Source organism: Mastacembelus armatus, unplaced genomic scaffold, assembly GCF_900324485.2.
Source record: "Mastacembelus armatus unplaced genomic scaffold, fMasArm1.2, whole genome shotgun sequence".
Taxonomy (NCBI): Eukaryota; Metazoa; Chordata; class Actinopteri; order Synbranchiformes; family Mastacembelidae; genus Mastacembelus; species Mastacembelus armatus.
In genome coordinates, this window is record NW_022872941.1 from 427,530 (window position 1) to 449,557 (window position 22,028).

The 22,028-nt window shown below is 40.2% G+C and overlaps 1 protein-coding gene across 1 annotated transcript; it reads right to left on the reverse strand.

Annotated features, from left to right (window-relative positions):
* Positions 1-1,676: 1,676 nt before the first annotated feature.
* On the reverse strand, positions 1,677-19,964 carry fam151b (family with sequence similarity 151 member B). The gene is made up of 5 exons (XM_026311543.1): positions 19,740-19,964; positions 18,222-18,378; positions 17,922-18,139; positions 17,420-17,555; positions 1,677-1,950 (listed from the first exon to the last, which is right to left on the reverse strand). Exons 1-5 carry the CDS (start codon positions 19,858-19,860, stop codon positions 1,797-1,799), a joined length of 786 nt encoding a protein of 261 aa, XP_026167328.1. The 5' UTR covers positions 19,861-19,964; the 3' UTR covers positions 1,677-1,796.
* Positions 19,965-22,028: the final 2,064 nt, after the last annotated feature.

A 22,028-nucleotide genomic window follows, 5' to 3' on the forward strand; every position in this document is an offset into this window, starting at 1 on the left:
AATCAATTGCACTAAAATAAAACCTTCACGCATAAAAATCAAAAAGTGAAGAGATCTGAATACCTTCTGAAGTGAACTTAAATATATGTCAAAGACAAACATTTTTACTCAGTAAACAAACCCAGCAAATCTTTGCTGATCTCCTCATCATGCTGTGGTGATGTACCGTTGTTTATGAAACCTGTGACAACACCGTTGGGTGTGGTTACAGAGCAAAGTTCTGACCATATGTTCAACCAGAGCACTCACCAAAACATTGCTTTTCTCATCATACTTATACTAGGTACAATTTTGAACGCAGGACTTTAACTTGTTTATTTTTATATTGCTATTACTACTTTTACATTTCTCATTGATACTATATAACAAATGTTCAGTTATAACAACTCAGCAGTATTGCAGCTTTTTTTCCAATATAATATTGTGCCTTCTAGTCGGTGTGCCCTTTTAAGAGGGTCTCCAAATAATATCAAACAAATTGCCATTTGTTCTCAGGACTACTAACACTGCTGACTTCTACACAAAGTGACATGACTATGACATCAATAATTTAGTTTTATTTTTTGTCAAACCAGCCATAACTTTTAAGGCTAGACTTAAAACCTTCCTCTTTGACAAAGCATATAGTTAGGGCTGGCTTCAGGCAACCCTGAACCATCCCTTAGTTAGTTATGCTGCTATAGTACTCTGGATGTCACTCTGGATGCCACCCACCCGAGTCACCACCTCTTCCAGCTCTTACCGTCTGGCCGGCGCTTCAGAGCTCCAAACATCAAGACAGCCCGGCACAAAGGAAGCTTCTTCCCTTAGGCCATCCAACTCTTAAACTCGTAGCTCTCCACCATTCCCTTCCACCACCTGCACTATGACACTTGCACCTTCTTGCTCTTTGCACACCAATTAGTTCCCCTTTCATCCTGTTTCTCAGGTTATCTGTGCATTTTTCTCTTAGTCTTTTAGTTTTTTGTAGCATTTCTGTAGCATTTATGTTTACTGTTTGACCCTTTGTAGCATTTGTATTTATGTCTGTTTGCACTGGAGTACCCCCCCCCCCTGTACCAAAACAAATTCCTTGTGTGTGTGTGTGTGCACACTCACTTGGCAATAAAGCTCATTCTGATTCTGATTCTGATTCTGATTCTGATAGGCCTAGACTGCCCGAGGACCATCGGTGCACTGAGCTCCCCTACCCTAACCCCCCCCCCCCCCCTCTTCTCTCCCACCTCATGTATATTCCACCATTGAATGTTACTAACCTTGTGCTCTCTCTCTCCCCTAGTTTGTGCTCTCTCCCTCCCTCTCTCTCTCTCTCTCTCTCTCTGTACCTTCTGCAGGTGTCCCTGGTCCTGGAGCTGTATATCGCTGATGTGCAGTTACTGGCCCCACCAACCTGCAGTGTCTATTTGTTGTTTATTGTTGCTGTTCTTTTCTCTCTGCTCTATCCACTCACCCCAACCGGTCGAGGCAGATGGCCGCCCAAACTGAGCCCGGTTCTGCTGGAGGTTTTTTTCTTCCGTTAAAGGGAGTTTTTTCCTCTCCACTGTCGCCAAGTGCTTGCTCATAAGGGAATTGTTGGGTTTTTAGTTTTAGTTTTTGTAAAGTGCCTTGAGATGATTTGTATTGTGATTTGGCGCTATACAAATAAAATTGAATTGAATTGAATTGAATTGAACAGTGTATGGATACAGCAGGCAACAGGTTTTACTTCTGTCTTTTCACAGATGGGCATCAACATGCTGTCAGAGTTGAGTAACCAGAGCCAGAAAACTTCTCAGTAGGTGTTTATGGTAAACTTTTTAGGTATTGTCTTGCAATGTGACACTGAGCTCTGTCCTCTGAGATTCCGGAAGGTCATAATAGATTCTACTAATATCAAACACTTTTCTGTACTGCAGCAGGTCCTGCAGTGCGAACTTGTCATTCTGGCTGGTCCACACTGTTAGAGTGTACCTGTGAACAACACAGGAAAGCAGCAACATTTCATTTAACAACAAATTATATCATATGCAGGTACTAAAAATATTATAATGCTTTTATTGCTGATAGGATGTTGTTCATGGAAAATTCATGTACAATATCAGTCTAAGATGATTCAGAAAAAATCCAGGCTGTGTATATAGACACCCGTTACCAGGGCATCATATGTGAGGGATTATCTTATTTTCTGTGGCCACTCTGTGGTCTTTTCCTCTTATAGCTAAAATTGGCTGCAGTATATTCAGAATTCCTGCAGCAGCTGGGAAAGGAAGGGTAGTGGGGCTCACGGGTAACTGGAGATATTACAATTCTAAATTTTAAAGACACTGAAGATAAACATACTAGGGTTTAATTTCATTTCTTTGTATGGATAATTTAGCTTGTGTTCCATACCATATTAGAACATTTTTGAATTTTTTCAGTTTGCTCTTCCTGTAAAAGATAAAAAACATCTGGATGACTCATTTTGCACTCAGTGTATTCTAATGTGATTTGGGATTACTAGTTAAGCCTGCCCAATAAATAGGACCAGAGTAGACTGCTTAGGGGTAGCAAGCGGCAGTATTTAAGAGGTGTTTAGATAATGGAACGCCTCATAGTAAAGGGCCAACAAATGTGTGCAAATTTGTAATATGTTAGCAAGGCTGTTAAGACTGCTTGTTAGTTATCAATTTAAAAGATACCGCTTGTGATGCTTGTGAATCCAGAAGCTAGTTTAGCTTAAGCAAAAGGTGATTGTGGTGGTAGCCAGCGCAACAGGCCAGCATTACCTGCCAACAAAAAAGTGGCCATATACATATTCAATTCAATTGTATTTGTATAGCGCCAAATCACAATACAAATCATCTCAAGGCACTTTACAAAAACAAAAAAACCCAACAAATCCATATGACAATGAAAAAAAAAAACAAAAACACAAGTAATTGATTTACTGGATAATTCTTTGAGTTTCACATAATATTCACAGATCCACCCCACTCCTTTCCGCCTTATCTGCCCATATTTGGGAAAAGTAAGACAAAGCTCTAGTTTTGACTAGAATTCCAATGTCTGTGCATATGGGTACACCTCTGGTGCAGGTTCATTTATCAGTATTGCCAGACATGCAGCAAGGTGTTCCCTTTTCTCTGTTTCTCATATCAGTTTTTGTTCTGAGAGGAATGACAAAAGAAAATCTAGTGTAACTGAAACATTTACATCTATCAATTCAGGTAATTTACCAATACCATATGGAGAAAAATAGTTACAGGCAAAACACACCAATGGTATTGTGTCATGCCATGTCATGTAACATGCATCAAATGATGTGTGCACAAGGAACGGCATAAACTTGGTTCAAGAAAATGGATGAGCCTATTTCAGTAAGAAATAGTGAAGTGAAAACAATGTCAACAAAGAAGTTAGCCTCAATTTATGACATTTCTGTAATAAAGAGGTGCCCGGTTCTGCTGGAGGTTTTTCTTTCGTTAAAGGGAGTTTTTCCTCTCCACTGTCGTGGAGTGCTTTCTCATAAGGGAATTGTTGGGTTTTTAGTTTTAGTTTTTGTAAAGTGCCTTGAGATGATTTGTATTGTGATTTGGCGATATACAAATAAAATTGAATTGAAATTGAATTGAATTAAAATTTTCTATTATTGATGTGTTGTAAGTTTTTTTTTACTAGTACCTAGGGCTTAATTTGTACCAGATCCAGCTGGAACAGGACCCTGGACCTTTTTAGCTGCCTGCTTTTTGGTACCTATTTGTGCTGTTAGAGTACCTCTCTGGTATAAAAATAAAAGTAACCTAAAATAAAAAATATATACATTCATTTATGCATCAAGTTCAAGCAATTTCATGTTCTTTCTTAATTTGGACTAAGCAATCAAGCAAAAAGCTTACTGGATAATTAACTGTGGGGCCAAAGGAAAAGGACTGTTTCCACTTCCTATTGCAAGTGTGTTGTGCTATGTGTGCTGAATAGTTCGTCTACAGATTAGCAACAGACTAGCTTTAGTCTAACACTCCTAAAAACTAACTAAACTCTCTAAACAATTCATTAACCGCTACACATTCCGGTACTAGTCAAGTACCTTTCTATTTTGACCGGTATTTATTGCTATTCCCAGACTTAGCGCTCGTTAGCCTACCAGTTAACTTAGCTAGCTAGTAGCATGGCTTCTCCCTCTCTCACTCTCTTTCCTGCTCAGTGTGCCACATGTTTAGTTATTCCTCTGCCTCCTTTAGTGATAATGATACCTGTAATAAGTGCAAGGTTCTGGTAGCTTTGGAGGCGAGGATCACTGATTTGGAAGCGCGGCTCTGCCCCTGTGAACAAAAGCCAGCTAGCCTAGCCCTGTTAGCAGGTATGGAGCCAGCGAACTCAGGGACTTTTAGCGGTCCAAGGGAAGCTCCAGAGCGGGCCAGAGAATTAGCCTGGGTGACGGTCTGACGGAAACATACTCCTAAGCAGAAGCCCACGGCTCATCACTTGCCTGTTTCTAATAGATTTTCCCAGCTCAGCGACACACTCGCTAAGAAACCAACTCTGGTAATTGGCAATTCCATAGTCAGAAACGTGAAGCTAGAGACACCAGCGACCATAGTCAAATGTGTTCCTGGGGCCAGAGCGGGCGACATGGAGTCAAATTTGAAGCTGATGGCTAAGGCTTATCGGAAATATGGTAAAATTGTTAGTCACATCGGCAGCAATAATACCCAATTACGCGATCCGATGTCACTAAAATTAATGTTGAGTTGGTGTGTAATTTTGCCAAAACAATGTCAGACTCCATAGTTTTCTCTAGACCCCTCCCCAATCTGACCAGTGATGACATGTTTAGCCGCATGTCGTTGTTCTGTCGCTGGCTGTCTAGGTAGTGTCCAGTAAACGATGTGGGTGTATTCATAGACAATTGGGCCACTTTCTGGGGAAACCCGGTCTGGTAGCGAGAGACGGCATCCCACTTTGGATGGTGCGGCTCTCATCTCTAGAAATTTGGCTTTATTAGCCATCCTAAAGTCTGACAATCCAGAAGGGGGACTGGGACGCAGAGACTCAGTCTAAAACGCCTCTCAGCAGTTTCCTTAGAGCCGTGACCCCCCCTCAAACCACATAGAGATTGTGTCTGCTCCTCGAACATCTGAATCATATAATTCAGAAGTTAACACAAGAGGAGTTATTCATAAAAACCTAATGATTTCTATTGTGATTTGGCGCTATACAAATAAAATTGAATTGAGTTGAATTAAAGCAGGCATCCTGTTTTAAAGTATGGGTGTATTAATTTTACCAGGAGCCTGATTTATAACATGCACAGCAGTGCCTAATATGTAAATCTGACAGTGGTAAGATGCCAAGTGCGTATTTTTAATTTATGTTTTAGTTCTGGCATATTCCCATTTTATTAGTGTGAATGCATTCACACTATTGTTATCCTAATCTTTATTGTTGGGATTGCTGTGCAAAGCAGCAATCCCAAGATATGTTCTTCGTTTTTTCTCTTTATTATTTTTTTTCTTTTTCTTTTTATTCCGCCGTTTTTCGGTCGCTATCTAGTCCTACACCGTTCGACGTAGAAACGTCATTCAAACACCGTCGCGTGCAGCTCGATGAGGAGATGGGTGCTTCTACTTTTTTCAGCGATATATTTCATAATTTCCGAAATATTCCAGGTTTTGTGGGAATTTTTTCCCATAGGAATGAATGGAGAGGACGTTAAAATCCCCTTCAACTTTGTCCTCTTTGAGCCTTAACTGTGTCAGCATACTTTCAGCTAGAAACACCATTTGACCTTTAAACGGGTCAGAAGGCATTAATCTATAAGTCTTGTATACAGCTTTTTGATATCTATTACGGTTTTTCTTCAATCGCAGTTTAAGTTTTATGGTTTTTTTAGGAAATTTCTGAATTTTACATTGGTGTGTATGGGAGAGGGCTAGAGTGCGTGATGTCATCGCTAGAGTGGGAGAAGCTGTTAAGTTTAGGGAAAAATTTTCTCTCTAACTCGCTGTCACGGCCACAATTTTGACTCCTCATACACAATTTTCTCAAAAGTAGTAGAGATTTTTGTCTTCTTTCAGGCAATGCTGTTCATATTTTTATAGGACCTACGGTTTTTCCACAAGGTGGCCTAACAGACAGAGAGTGACTGCTCAACCTCTCATTCACTCCCATTCTAAAGATCTCTACAATTTTTGGAGAGAAACACAAATGAAGGCTGTTTCTAACTCGCCACCAATCCTTCATTTTTTGGAATATCTTCACAAAAAGTGGATCGGTCTCTTTGTTGAAGCCTCCTGGCACTGTTAGTGAAAGAATTATATTGATAGCACTTATAGTTTTTCTGTAATCCTCCACTTTGTAAGGTGAAGTTTTCTCAGTTTCTCCACTCAGCGTGTGTAAAGTGCTGTGTCACTCCCCCTCTCACTCTGGCCTTTGATCACCATAGCAACTACTCAACACAAAGCAGCTCATTGCGCAATAGCAGCATAGCAGCTGTCTATGTTTGGTAATTAAGAATGACTGGCTGCATAATGTCACATGCTGTTACACATGGGGACAACTCAATACCACCCCCCCCCCCCCACCCTCACCCTCACCCCCACTCTGGGCATAGGTCACCATAGCAAATACATACAATGCATTAGCAGCATAGCATCTGTCTGTGGTTGGTAATTAAGAATGACTGGCTGCCAAATACCAACTGCTGTTTCACTTGGTGACCACTCAGTACCACCCCCCCCCCCCCACTCCCCACCCTCACCCCCACTCTGGGCATAGGTCACCATAGCAACAGCTCAAAACAAAGCAATAGCAGCATAGCAGCTGTCTATGTTTGGTAATTAAAAATGACTGGCTGCATAATGTCACATGATGTTACACATGGGGATAACTCAATACCCCCCCCCCCCCCCACTCTGGGCATAGGTGACCATAGCAAATACATACAATGCATTAGCAGCATAGCATCTGTCTGTGGTTAGTAATTAAGAATGACTGGCTGCCAAACGTCAACTGCTGTTTCACTTGGTGACCACTCAGTACCACCCCCCCCCCCCCCCCCACTCCCCACCCTCACCCCAACTCTAGGCATAGGTCACCATAGCAACAGCTCAACACAAAACAATAGCAGCTGTCTGTGGTTGGTAATTGAGAATGACTGGCTGCCAAATGTCCACTGCTGTTTCACATGGTGACCACTCTGTACCACCCTCCCCACCCCCCACCCTCACCCCCACTCTGGGCATAGGTCACCATAGCAAAAGCTCAAAACAAAACAATAGCAGCTGTGTGTGGTTGGTAACTAAGAATGACTGGCGGCCTAATGCTGTTACACAAGGGCACCATTCTCAGTTATTTAGAGCATTTTACTCTGTGGCTGTTTTACATGTCAGCCATGGTGTCATCTCCCAGCAGGCCATGTTTGGACTTTCAGAAGAAAAGTCTAGTCATATATAGGAAGATATTACATTTTTGTAAATTTTAAGGAATATTCAAAATAAAGTCCAGATTCTTGTACAAGGTCCCAAGAGTCTCCTCCAGCACCATGTCCTTTCAAAATAAAAGCCCCGAAATAGCATTTTCTCAACAGAATAGCCCTGAAACAGCAACTCAATATGAAAATGGACGTTACTTTTTGGCATACAGCTTCAGGTATCAAGTAAGGCCATTTTCCATGTCAGCCATGGTTTCTGACATGGTGAGACTTTCACAATAAAAGTCTACAGTTATTTATAGTAAGTTATTACATTTTTGTAAATAGTAAGGAATATTCAAAATAAAGTTTAGGTTCTTGAACAAGGTCCCAAGAGTCTCCTCCAGCACTTTGTCCTTTCAAAATAAGAGCCCCGAAATAGCATTTTCTCAATAGAAAAGCCCTGAAACAGCAACTCAATATTAAAATGGACGTTACCTATTGCCATACAGCTTCAGGTACCAAGTAAGGCCATTTTCCATGTCAGCCATGGTTTCTGACATGGTGAGACTTTCACAATAAAAGTCTACAGTTATTTATAGTAAGTTATTACATTTTTGTAAATAGTAACGAATATTCAAAATAAAGTCTAGATTCTTGAACAAGGTCACCAAGACTCTCCTGCCGCACTTTGTCCTTTCAAAATAAAAGCCCCGAAATAGCATTTTCTCAATAGAAAAGCCCTGAAACAGCAACTCAATATTAAAACGGACGTTGGTTATTGGCATACAGCTTCGGGCACCAGGTGAGGCCATTTTCCATGTCAGCCATGGTTTCTGACATGGTCAGACTTTCACAATAAAAGTCTACAGTTATTTATAGAAAGATATTACAATTTTGTAAATTGTAAGGAATATTCAAAATAAAGTCCAGATTCTTGTACAAGGTCCCAAGAGTCTCCTGCAGCACTTTGTCCTTTCAAAATAAAAGTCCCGAAATAGCATTTTATCAATAAAATAGCCCTGAAACAGCAACTCAATATTAAAATGGACGTTACCTATTGGCATACAGCTTCAGGTACCAAGTGAGGCCATTTTCCTTGTCAGCCATGGTTTCTGACATGGTGAGACTTTCACAATAAAAGTCCACAGTTATTTATAGTAAGGTATTACAATTTTGTAAATAGTAAGGAATATTCAAAATAAAGTCCAGATTCTTGTACAAGGTCCCAAGAGTCTCCTGCAGCACTTTGTCCTTTCAAAATAAAAGCCTGTTTATAGCATTTTCTCAAAATAAAAGCACCCTCACTACAGTCGGTATTTCTCGATTATCGCAATCGGTCGATTCAAAACGTGCTTCGGCGACACGGTCTGCCTCGAGCTTTTCGCGGCGATCGGCAATCCCAACGCAATTTCTTCAGAAATTGCATCGTCTAGTTATTATTATTATTATTCTGACTTCTTCCGTACGTTTTTTGGACCCTATCTTCTTCCGCATACTTTCAGCTAGAAAGACCGTTCAGGTATCAAAACGTTCAGCTTTTTAAGGACATTCAGGCGTGTATTCAACTTTTTGATATCTTTCATATTTTTTAAGATATTCAGCTTTTTTCAAATTTTTTGTCCCATAGAAATGAATGGAGAGAATGTTCAAATCCTCTAAAACTTTGTCCTCTTTCAGCTTTAACTACTTCAGCATACTTTCAGCTAGAAACACCATTCGACTTTTAAACGGGTCAGAAGGCATTAATCTATTAGTCTTGTATTCAGCTTTTTGATATCTGTTATGGTTTTTCTTTAATGGCAGTTTAAGTTTTATGGTTTTTTTAGGACATTTCTGAATTTTACATTGGTGTGTATGGGAGAGAGCTAGAGCGCGTGACGTCACCGCTAGAGCGGGAGAAGCTGTTAAGTTTATTGAAAATTTTTCTCTCTAACTCGCCGTCACGGCCACAATTTTGACTCTTCATACACCATTTTCTCAAAAGTAGTAGAGATTTTTGTCTTCTTTCAGGCAATGCTTTTCTTATTTTCATAGGACCTACGGTTTTTCCGCAACATGGCCAAACAGACAGAGAGTGACGGCTCAATCTCTCATTCACTCCCATTCTAAAACAGGTTTAGAGTTTTTGGGGAAAACACGAATGAAGGCTGTTTCTAACTCGCTATGAATCCTTCATTTTTTGGAATATCTTCACAAAAAGCGGATCAGTCTCTTCATTTAAGCCTCCTGGTTCTGTTAGTGAAAGAATTATTTCGATGGGTCTTATAGTTTTTCTGTAGTCCTCCGTTGTGTGAGGTGAAGTTTTGTTAGATTCTGCTTCACTCAGCGTGTGCTAACTGCTGCGTCAGTCCCCCTCCCACTCTGGGCTTAGGTCACCATAGTAACAGCTCAAAACAAAGTGGCTGTCTGTGCTTCGTACCTGTGGACGTACATTACTCGTATTGATTTTATTTGGAATACACATGGCTATGAAATTACGTATATTCCTTAATACTAACCAAAATGTGTGTGACAATCATGGTAACGTTAAGTGAAGAGCTTTGCTCAGTTTTCAGTTAAGTTATAGTTGACGATCTGCTAGCAAGGAACAGCCCTTCTTATTGCTTCATTGGCAGCTCGTTACGTGTGTGTGTGTGTGTGTGTGTGTGTGTGTGTGTGTGTGTGTGTGTGTGTGTGTGTGTGTGTGTGTTCACAGATACTTGACGTGGACATGGGAGAGGACATTGACTCTCACGCGTATTGTGAATTTTCATTAGGCGATTAAGAAACGTTATATTTCCTTTAATCTCATCCCGTATTGCCAGCGCTAGCTTGCAGCACTTGCTTCCTGCCCGAGAGCGAGAGAGCTAGCGATTGCTGCAGGGACAAATTTAGACTATATGCACCTTATTATTTTGGTTTGTGTGAAGATAACATACCAGAAGGGATTGGAATTATCATTTGTCATTAACAGGTACAAGAAAATTCAGTTTAATAATTACATTAAAGATAGATTTTATAGGTAATGTAGTCAGGTAGTGTCATTTTGACCTCACTTTCTCACCTGAACCTAGTTGTTTTCTTTGAAAAAAAAAATCTATCTTTAATGTAAACATAAAACTGAATTTTCTTTTATCTGTTAATGACAAATGATAATTCCAATCCCTTCTGGTATGTTATCTTCACACAAACTAGGGATGCTCACACTGTTAACTAGTGTTAATTGAACCATTCCCCCTGGATGCCTGCCCCTCTCCCCTGCTCTCTCCCACACCCCCCCGTGCACACTTCCAGAACCCTCCAGAGAGCCCTGCTTCCCCCTGGATGCCTGCCCCTCTCCCCTGCTCTCTCCCACACCCCACGTGCACACTTCCAGAACCCTCCAGAGAGCCCTGCTTCCCCCTGGATGCCTGCCCCTCTCCCCTGCTCTCTCCCACACCCCCGGTGCACACTTCCAGGACCCTCCACAGAGAGCCCTGCTTCCCCCTGGATGCCTGCCCCTCTCCCCCGCTCTCTCCCATACCCCCGGTGCACACTTCCAGGACCCTCCAGTTTTCTTTTGGCAATTTTCTGTATTTTACTCAACATGTGATGTATGTGTGTATGTTTTTCAGGCCTCCGCGACTTCATATTGCTTCATATCTTCCGTTTTTCAGTCTGTGCTTCCATCTTCTCTTCTTTCTCTAAGAAAACCGTCCTTCAAATATTTGTGATTCGCTTACACAGCCTTTACCTTCTTTATTTGTCAGCAATATTTATTAGTTTTTGAACTATACATTGTTTCTGTCTATACAGTCTTTCTACAAGTTCACTTTTTTGCTGTTTCATTCTTCCCTTTTTTAACTCATATATTCAAATCCTTTAGTTCTTCCATCGTTCACTACACTGTGTCTTCTTTCATGTTAGTTTAACTTCTTTCTTTAGCAATTTCTACATCATATGATTTTCTTTCCAGCCTTTTCAGCAATGTTGAATAGTTTTTTAGCTAAACAAGTTAAGTTTCAAAATCCATTTGCATTTCAGCTTCCAGGATTCTTCAACATTGCATTTCATCCTTCAGCTTATTCAGCATTGCATTTCAGCCTTCAGCTCATTCAGCAATACATTTCAGCCATTTTCAGCAATGTTCAAAGGTTTTTTAGCTAAACAGGTTAAGCTTCCAAATCCGGTTTTACGTTTCAGCTTCCAGGATTCTTCAGGATTGCATTTCAGCCTTCAGCTTGTTCAACAATGCGTTTCAGCCATTTTCAGCATCGTTGGGCAGCTTCACTCAGCTTTCAGCATTCACACGCATCTTCCGCAGGAAATGCATTTTCTAGTTTTAACTCTGCCATCATCACACCTTGATTACCACGCTCGTTACTAGCACTGAACACATGGCTTTCAACTGCATGTGATGTCCACTCAGTACATTTTATTGATAATTTTAACCATTTCTGGGATCGCAGGCATCTTTTTAAGGGAGACGGATTGTCTCTAAATAAATCAGGAGTAAAAGCTTTCACCTCCAATCTATTTTTCTTCCTGCGCCACAATCTTCCCTCTGCCAAGGACAGGATACGACGGGAATCTGCCAAGGACAAGATACAGGAATCTAAACAAAATGAAGAAACATCAAAACATCCAAAGCCAACACTCCCCCCCCCCCCCGAATGCTCTAACATGGAGAGAAGTCAGAGCAAAGATGAGGAGGCCACACCCCCTCCACTAGCAGACACTGCCTGTGAGGATTCACTTCCCACAACCCCGCAAACCCTACCTAGTTCACCATCTTCCCGGGGCATCCCATTCCCCATTACCAAGAACCTCGCCAATCTGATGAAGCACATCACTACTGGGCCCAAACTGACCTCCCTCCCCCAGTGTCATTTTCACCCCCAGAAGCCCCTCAAAGCGGCATGCCCCACCAATTCCTCAGCAAGCTCTGCTGTAATCACAATTGCAGCATCCACCAACCCCTCCTCCACGCCGTCAACAAAATCATTCTTTGTCTCCACAGCCTGATAACAGCACAGTAATCTCTAACTGATATGTGCTGGGTCCAGGCTGCAATACTGTTAGTCATGGCTCTCTCCAGGAAAAGCCAGGGCCCAATATGCAAATAGCTGTTTCAATCCCAGTTTTGATAGGTAACAGAAAAAGTTTGGTAAATCTACAGAGAAATAAGACTTACCCAACGCATTCTGCAAATGTATGTATCCCTTGCCAACCACAGTATGTCCCAGAACATGGGGAAAACAATGTTTTTAACAATGTTTTTAACACACTAAATTTAGCTCTTTTAAATGTCAGGTCTTTGGTAGGCAAATCATTTTTAATCAATGATTTTATTATTAAGCACAAGCTTGATTTTATGTTTTTAACTGAAACATGGTTAGGACAAGATAATAATGCTGCAGTTCTTATTGAATCAACCCCTCCAAATTTCAGTTTCATGAGTGAAACAAGAATACACAAGAAAGGAGGTGGAGTTGCTATTTTATTTAGTGATAGCCTCAAATGCAAAAACATATCATATGGAAAGTTTGACTCCTTTGTGTTGCTCTTCATACCAAATCCTCCTGTCGAGCAATATTTGTAACTATTTATAGACCCCCAAAGTACAATGCACATTTTTTTGACAAGTTTGCTAAATTACTATCTATTGTATGCATTGATTTCGATTGTATTGTTTTAGTGGGTGACTTTAACATTCATGTCGATAATCTCAATGATGCAAGTGCAAATGAACTCTTGAACATCCTGGACAACTTTGGGCTTTCTCAGCATGTAACAGATCCAACACACATCAAGGGACACACACTGGATCTAATAATCTCTAAAGGTCTTAATATTTCTGAGGTGGTGGTGACCGATGTTGCTCTTTCTGATCATTACTGTGTTTTTTTTTTTTAAAACAACCACACCTGCTGTTTTGAACACAGGTGAAACAGAGGTAGTCAAAAAGCAGAATATTAATGAGAAGAGCTGTGCATTATTTATTCAGGTTTTTGCACCATCACCAACCATGCCATCAGCCCCTGTTGATGACCTTGTAAGAAGTTTCAGTTCCAAAGTTATGACTGTTATTGATTCCATTGCCCCAATTAGGACCAAGGTATTGTCAGCAAGAAAAAAGTCAAAGTCACCTTGGAGAAAAGCCACAGTGGTTAAAATTCAGAAAAGAATACGCAGACAAGCAGAACGCAAGTGGCGAAAAACCAAACTCCAGGTTCATTTCGACTTGTACAAAGAGAGTCTTTAGAACTATAACCAAAAACTAAAAAATGCAAGGCAATCATTTTTCTCAGAGGTTATCAATAAACAGCAATAATGGCCGCACATTGTTTTCTGTTGTAGACAGACTCACAAACCCAGCACCCTCTCTTCCTTCTGAACTGCTGTCCAAAAAGTCATGCAATGAGTTTGCAGCCTTTTTCACAGACAAAATATCAAAGATAAGACAAACTATCTCTAGCTGCAGTCCTAGGAACATGACAATATCACCTGTGCCTCCTTGTTCTCCAGTGAATCTAGAACATTTTGATCTCCTTGATCACAGAGCTCTGGCAGAAACGCTTCTACAATTAAAATCTACATCATGCTTGCCTTGATATTTTACCAACAAATTTTTTTAAAAATGTTTTTTAACAGCTTAGCCCCAGATGTATTGCAGATTGTCAATAGTTCTCTTCAGTCAGGGCAGTTTCCCCAGGTCTTAAAAACTGCTGTTATAAAACCTCTTCTTAAAAAGCCTAATCTAGATGCTTCAGCAGTAAGTAACTACAGGCCAATATCAAATCTTCCATTTCTGGGAAAAATAATTGAAAAAGATTCACAGATTTATGGTGCAAAACAATCTTTTTAATGCACTTCAGTCTGGATTTCGCGCACACCACAGCACCGAGACTGCACTTATTAAAATTTTAAATGATTTACATTTAAATAATGATGAATCCAAAACCTCTGTTTTAGTACTACTGGATCTCAGTGCTGCATTTGACACAGTTGATCATGATGTGCTGCTTGATAGACTAGAAGCGTGGGTGGGAGTTACTGGCTCAGCGTTAAATTGGCTAAAATCTTACTTACAAGATAGAGACTATTTTGTCTCACTTGGTAACTATGAGTCTGAGCGAACAAAAATGACATGTGGGGTTCCTCAGGGGTCTATTCTTGGTCCTCTCTTATTCAATATCTACATGCTGCCCCTTGCTCAGATTATGGAATACTACAACATTGACTACCATACCTATGCAGATGACACCCAACTTTATATATCAGTATCATCTCATGATTATAGTCCTCTAATTTCATTATGTGAGTGTATTAATCAGGTCAAAGAATGGATGCGCCAGAATTTTCTCCAGCTCAATACAGACAAGACAGAAGTGATTGTTTTTGGCCCCAAAAATGAAAGGTCAAAGGTCATTGCTCACCTTGACTCCATGTCATTGAAAGCTACAAATCAAGCCAGAAACCTTGGTGTAATCATTGACTCAGACCTGAATTTTAACAACCACATAAAATCCATCACTAAATCTTCCTATTACCACCTGAAAAACATTGCTAGAATAAAAGGTTTTCTGTCTAAACAAGATGCAGAAAAACTTGTTCACGCATTTATTTTCAGTAGGCTAGATTATTGTAATGGCTTGTTCACAGGTCTTAGCAAAAAGTCAATCAGGCAGCTGCAGCTAATCCAGAATGCTGGTGCCAGAGTCCTTACAAACACCAAGAAACTGGACCATATCACACCAGTTCTTAGATCACTACACTGGCTTCCTGTTAGTCAAAGGATAGATTTTAAAATCTTATTGCTAGTTTATAAAGCACTAAATGGTTGTGGACCAAAATATATTCAAGATATATTAGTTCCCTATGAGGTTTCTAGACCCCTCAGGTCATCTGGGACAGGTCTACTGTGTGTTCCCAGAACCAGAACCAAACAAAGTGAAGCAGCATTCAGTCACTATGTTCCTCACTTGTGGAACAAACTTCCTGAACACCTGAGGTCTGCTCAAACTGTCAGCTCAATCAAATCAGGACTGAAAACTCTGTTGTTTACTGGTGCCTTCGAATAATTGTTCATCCTTGTTTTCTTAATGTGCTTTTATGTTTTATTTTAATTTACTTTACTTGATTTAAATTTATTTTATGTTAAATGTCTTTATTTTTAAATGCTCTTTTCAATGCTTTTAATGTAATTATATGCCTTGTAAAGCACTTTGAATTGCGTAGTGTATGAAAGGTGCTATACAAATCAAGGGTGTGATTGAAATAGTGGGTGGGTTTATTAACATTTTGAGTGAAACCAATTGAATCTAATATAGAATTAAATGCAGTGCTGAGACTGTTATTTTCAACATCTACATGAATGTTAAAATCTCCCACTATAATGACTTTATCTGAACTAAGCACTAAATCAGACAGGAATTCTGGGAATTCAGTTAAAAACTCTGAGTAAGGGACAGGTGGACGGTACACAATGACAAGTAGAACTGGTTTTTGTGTTTTCCAGTTTGGATGTGAGAGGCTCGGAGTGAGGCTCTCAAATGAGTTATAGCTGTTCTGAGAATGAAAGTTTAATAATAAGTTTGAGTGGAAGATTGCAGCTACTCCTCCAGCTCGACCTGTGCTTCGAGGAACATGATAATTTTTATGACTGACGGGGGTTGATTCATTCAGACTGACATATTCATCCTGCTGTAACCAGGTTTCAGTAAGATAAAGTAGGTCAATTTGGTGATCAGTTATCAAATCATTTACTAACAGAGATTTAGACGAAAGAGACCTGATATTTAATAATCCACATCTGTTTCTGTTTTTCTGTTCAATATGAGGAGTGGTCTTAATTTTTATTAGGTTTTTATGAATAACTCCTCTTCTGTTAACATCAGATTTATTTGATTTATATGTTCGAGGAGCAGACACAATCTCTATGTGGTTTGAGGGGGGTGACGTCTCTTAGGTTCTGCTGGAGGTTTTTTCTTCCGTTAAAGGGAGTTTTTCCTCTCCACTGTCGCCAAGTGCTTGCTCATAAGGGAATTGTTGGGTTTTTAGTTTTAGTTTTTGTAAAGTGCCTTGAGATGATTTGTATTGTGATTTGGCGCTATACAAATAAAATTGAATTGAATTGAATTGAATTAGGAAACTGCTGAGAGGCGTTTTAGACAGTCTCTGCGCCCCGGTCCCCAGTCTGGATTGTCAGGCTTTAGGTTGGCTAATAAACTCAGTCAGATTTTTAGAGATGAGAGCTGCACCATTCAAAGTGGGATGGATGCTGTCTCTCGCTACCAGACCGGGTTTTCCCCAGAAAGTGGCCCAATTGTCTATGTAGCCCACATCGTTTGCTGGACACCACCTAGACAGCCAGTGACGGAACAACGACATGCGGCTAAACATGTCATCCCTGGTCAGATTGGGGTGGGGTCTAGAGGAAACTACGGAGTCCAACATTAATTTAGCAAAGTTACACACTGACTCAACATTAATTTTAGTGACCTCCGATTGGCGTAATCGGGTGTCATTGCTGCCGACGTGAATAACAATTTTTCCATATTTACGATTAGCCTTAGCCAGCAGCTTCAAATTTGACTTGACGTCACCTGCTCTGGCCCCAGGAATACATTTGACTATGGTCGCTGGTGTCTCTAGCTTCACGTTTCTGACTATGGAATCGCCAATTATCAGAGTTGGTTTCTCAGCGGGTGTGTCGCTGAGCGGGGAAAATCTATTAGAAACGTGAACAGGCAGGTGATGAGCCGTATGTCTCTGTCGGACCGTCTCCCAGGCTAGTTAGCTGCCCTTGGACCACTAACAGACCATTAGAGGATTTGATTGAGGAATGTGATGGGAAGGAGGCGCTGGAGGTGCCTGGAGTGGACTAGGTGCTCCGAGCACATTGAGGGTTATGACCCATGGAGCCACAATGGCCACATTTAGAGGAAATCACCTGGTTGCCATAACCAGGAATTTTCCTTTAATGCAGCACAATGACAATGGGTTTTGTGTGATATAATCCGGAAGTGGGCAAAATTAAGTCATGCTAATGTGACCAGCTGGCCTAACTGTGGTGAAAAATACCTGTCTGACTGCTGCAGCAGCCACATGAGTTGGGAGAATGACTGGGCCATGAGAGCTGCACGCACTGGGAAGGTGACTGGATGTTTAAGGGTTTCACATATCTCCTCCATCTTATGCACCATATCCCAGCTGTAACCTGAAACAATTAAAACAAAACATATGTAGGCATAAGCTTTACAGTATCTACAGGTTACACAAGTACAGAAATATTCACTAGAATACAAATGTGTATTAATTTGCTGCTGAAAATAGTCCCCAACAAAAGCACTATGTATGTAGTTTATTAACAGTGGTCAAGTGGTTGAGGAAATTACTGAGCTTTTTTTCAAAAATAAAACCATATTTGTGAGCCAGTAGTTACATCTTCAATAGGTGGCATAACCAATGAAAGCTTTTTGCAGTTAGAGTAATCATAATATATATTTTTTAATTGTTTTTCTTCTGTTATTAGAAAAATAACAGTTATTGGTATACATAGCCAGTGGTATTGAATTGTATTCACCGGGGTTATCTGTCCCGGCAGTCCATCCTGTAGTCCAGCCAAGAGAGAGCACAGTGTGAATACGAAGGGCTTGCACTGCAGAAAGAAAAGCCTGAGGCTCCAGAGGTCTGACCTGTCCCCCTGGACCAGACAGGATATCTGCATTGAGCCACACTGGATGGCGTGAGTCAGTCAGTACTTCGTTTAGCAGAATCACAGATGGAGACACTGCCTCCATGCTGTGTGGAGAGTATGGAGGGTAGAGTACAATACAGTGTTAGCATTACACACAACCACATATGACTTAAAAGGGAAATATACCTCTTAAAGTCCAGTTTTATTCCCTTGTTGTGCTCTTTTACTCCTTCCAGCCACTCCTTCAGTGTGATGTCACTGTCTGTGTCAGGGGGATGTGCCATGATTGGCTCTTTGGAGTCATGACCACTGATTATGTCAGCCTCAATCATATGAGTGGGACCTAAGGGTGAAAGTTTTTTGTCAGAACATTGAGTAAAGATCTAAGGACAACCTCAGTGTCATAAATCAACACAGACGTACCACATCTCCCAGTGTTGATAGAGCTGTAAATTTATACTGGGATCATGTGTGTTAGGTTCACAACAAACTCCAATTTATGATAAATAGAGTCTTAACAGCTTTGGCAATTCAGTTTTGTCCGAATTGTAACAAGCTGATAAGTTCATGGCTAATTGTAGTGCACGAAAAAGAGTTCTGATAACACTTTAACTGCATACTTGGTGTCCAGTTTAGAATCAGTTTAACAATGACCATGGCTGGTCTCTTTAGCAAGAAGTCACCGTTCAAAGAGGAGGTGGATCGGGTAAAAAGTCTGGTAGAGAACCAAGAAGGCTGAGGAAAGCCCATCTCCCACAACCAATCCTCACCACCTTCAACAGAGGGACTACAGAGAGCATCCTGAGCAGCTGCATCACTGACTGTTTTGGGAAGAGCAATGACCCTACAGCACAGAGTGGGGACAGTAGAGAGGATTTTTGGGGCCACTCTTCCCTCCATTTACATCACAAGCTGCATCCACAAAGCCTCAAACATTGTGTACGACCAAACATCCCACACATGGTCTTTACCCTTCTGCCATCTGGAAAAAGGTACTGATGCATTATGGCCACACACAGACTTTGTGACAGTTTCTTTCCATAAGCCAAACTTCGAAAATATCCAAGGACTAGATATAGATATTCACATATAGGCATATAAAATCTTGTCACCATTCAACTTCAGGGTTCAGTTGTCTTTTTGTACACTCCTGATTGTCTTGAAGCTGTTCTTTTGCCACTAAGTATATGTATAGTATATACGTAACCATATGAGTGGATCCTTAGACAACAGAATGGCCAGCGTCATGCCCGTTTTTCTGATTGCTACCTAATCAAACAAACTGTACATTATGAATATGTCAATGATTGATCTAGTCTCAACATGTATGTGGTCAGCTGTGATCTGAGGTATGTAAAGATTAAAAGTGTTTTTCATGGTATACATATCGCTACATGTCTATCTCGCCTCTGTAAAAGTTCTTCGTTCATAGCACCCCTCAGTTCGGGGTCCCCCTATCGGCCTGGCGCACTTCCGTTGTGTTTTCTCTTTTGCAGCCTTTCGTTCTTGCAGCGTTTCTCTTTTGAAGGTTTTTTGGCCGTTGCAGCGCGTTTGCCCTTGTCGGCCACCGTAGAAACCAGAAGATTTCAACAAAAATGAAACAATTTTACCAGAGTAGCTGTCTGACACCGCAACATGGCCATCATATACTCAAATGGCTATGTGTTGTAAAGGACACATATGGTATATGTGGTATAAAGGCACCTGCAAGAGCCTCCGTCAGCCTGCTTCTGCTGTTAACAGCATGCGACCATCGAACCTCAGCAGCGTCTCTCTTCTTTATCCAACTCTGACTCCAGAAATACTCCAGCGTCTCGTCGCGCATCCTCTCTGCATACAAATGCTCAATAGAATTTTTCTATCTTCTGTTTCGAAGTATCGATCTGATCTGAGCTTTTTTTCCTTCTTCTTCTGTCGTTAATTGGCGGTTTGCAACCCTGCTTCAGGTGCATTACCGCCACCTAGTGAGTTAGAGTGTGGATTAAGAGTTTCTGTTAATACTAATTTACTTTCTCATATTCCACTTATCAGTCCAGTTACCTTTAGATAGGCTCCTTAATTGAGAAAAAAAGAGTTCTAGTCCCTTCTCATATACATATATTTACATATACTTTCATATGATAAAATATAAATGGGAAAACCTAAAGTTTGAATTTTAGAGAACTGAAGAAAAACTTACTCATGTATTTATTCATCTTCTGGACTAGGTTGGAAGAGAATCTTTGGTGTGGCTATGACAGGACATGTAAATTGCATGCAAATTAGAAATCAATATGCTTACAACTGTCAACAACAGTAAAAGTAAATGATGATGAAGCTTTGAAAATTACGGATGGGTTCAAAACCAACCTTTTGCTGGAGAAATCAAATGCTACAGAATGGACTGCCACAAGCTTACAGTGGTAGTTTGCATAAAAGTCAAAAAATTAAGTTTATAGGTTAATAGTTTAACAGCAATTTATAATTTAAGTTTTCATAATAGAAATATATCTATTGCCAACGTGAAATATTTTATTTATTTCATTACTGTTCACTACCTGTTGAGCAGCTAAAAGTTAGAGACTAACTACTCAACACTGTGGAGTATTGTGCACCCAAAGAACCAGATGGTTAAGGGCTGGTAGAGACAACAAACAGAGCTAAAAGAGACTGAACATTTGAATTTTAGATTCTCCAGGTGGTCACAAACAACTACAAATTAATGTAGCTTTATGACTGTTAAAGTGTCGATAGATAATGTTTGGATAATCAATAAATTAATATAGTAATGTACAACCCCATTTCCAAAAAAAGTTGGGTGTGTAAAATCTACATAAAAACAGACTACAATGTTTTGCAAATTTTTTTATTCAAAGTAGAGCATAGAAAACATCAAATGCTTAAACTGGGAAAATGTAGAATTTTAAGAAAAAAAAGTAATTTTGAAATTGATGGCTGCAACATGTGTCAAAAAAGTTGAGAAACAGCAAAAAATGACTGCAAAAGTAACTGGTACTAACAAGGAAGAGCTGGAAGGCCATCCATCCATTATCTATACCCGCCTATTCCTATTTAGGGTTATGGGGACCTGCTGGAGACCATCCTAGCTCTCTTTGGCTGAAAGGCAGGGGTACACCCTGAACAGCTCATCAGTTCATCGCAGGGCCACATAGAGATTAACAACCGCACGTGCTCACATTCACTCCTTTATAATACTTATATTAGTATATAAGTTATAGTATATATATATATATATAAAATATATTAAAAAAAAAAAAATATAATACTTTATATACTCTATAATTCCTCAGTATAAATAATAATAATAATAATAATAATACACACATACACGCACACACACACGCACGTTAATTACTTTATGAATTACTATTAATCAATATAATTTAAATAATCTCAAATTTAATAACTGCTGTAACAATTGAATTTCCCCTTGGGGATTAATAAAGTACTTCTTCTTCTTCTTCTTTAGAATCACCAGTCAACCTGACACATTTTTGGACTGCGGGAGGAAGCTCGAGCACCCGGAGAAAATCCACAAAATCACGGGGAGAACATGCAAACTCTGCACAGAAAGGCCCCTGCCGGGTTTCGAACAAGGAACCTTCTGGAGGCAACGGTCCTAACCACCAAGCAACTGTGCCTGCCCCTGGAAGAACATTGTACAACTAATTAAGTTAATTAGCAACAGGTCAGTAACATGATTGGGTATAAAAAGAGCATCTTAGAGAGTCTCTGTTACGTGTGGGTGTGGGAGAGGGGAAATACTTTTCTTGTTATAACGAGATATGTATCGTGTAATAACAATAAAAACGTGTGTTATAAAGTTATCCCCTGTGTGTGTGCGTATTACCATATAATTTAGCTCATTGCGGAGTGTTTTGTACTTAATGCCTTTTTATTGATTTTGTTTCAGGTGCAGTGTGATTCCTGTAATGGTTGGGCACATTTTGAATGTGCCCAATATCACAAAGACAAATGTGTGTGTGTTTATAT

Bases quoted from the DNA above. Each gene is read 5' to 3' on its own strand.
- fam151b (XM_026311543.1), bottom strand. From the start codon at position 19,860: ATGCGCGACGAGACGCTGGAGTATTTCTGGAGTCAGAGTTGGATAAAG. The intron at 18,379-19,739 runs GTGCCTTTATAC...TTTCACCCTTAG, and splicing joins GCTGACGGAGGCTCTTGCAG to GTCCCACTCATATGATTGAG. The intron at 17,556-17,921 runs GTGAATACAATT...TAATTGTTTCAG, and splicing joins TGCCGGGACAGATAACCCCG to GTTACAGCTGGGATATGGTG.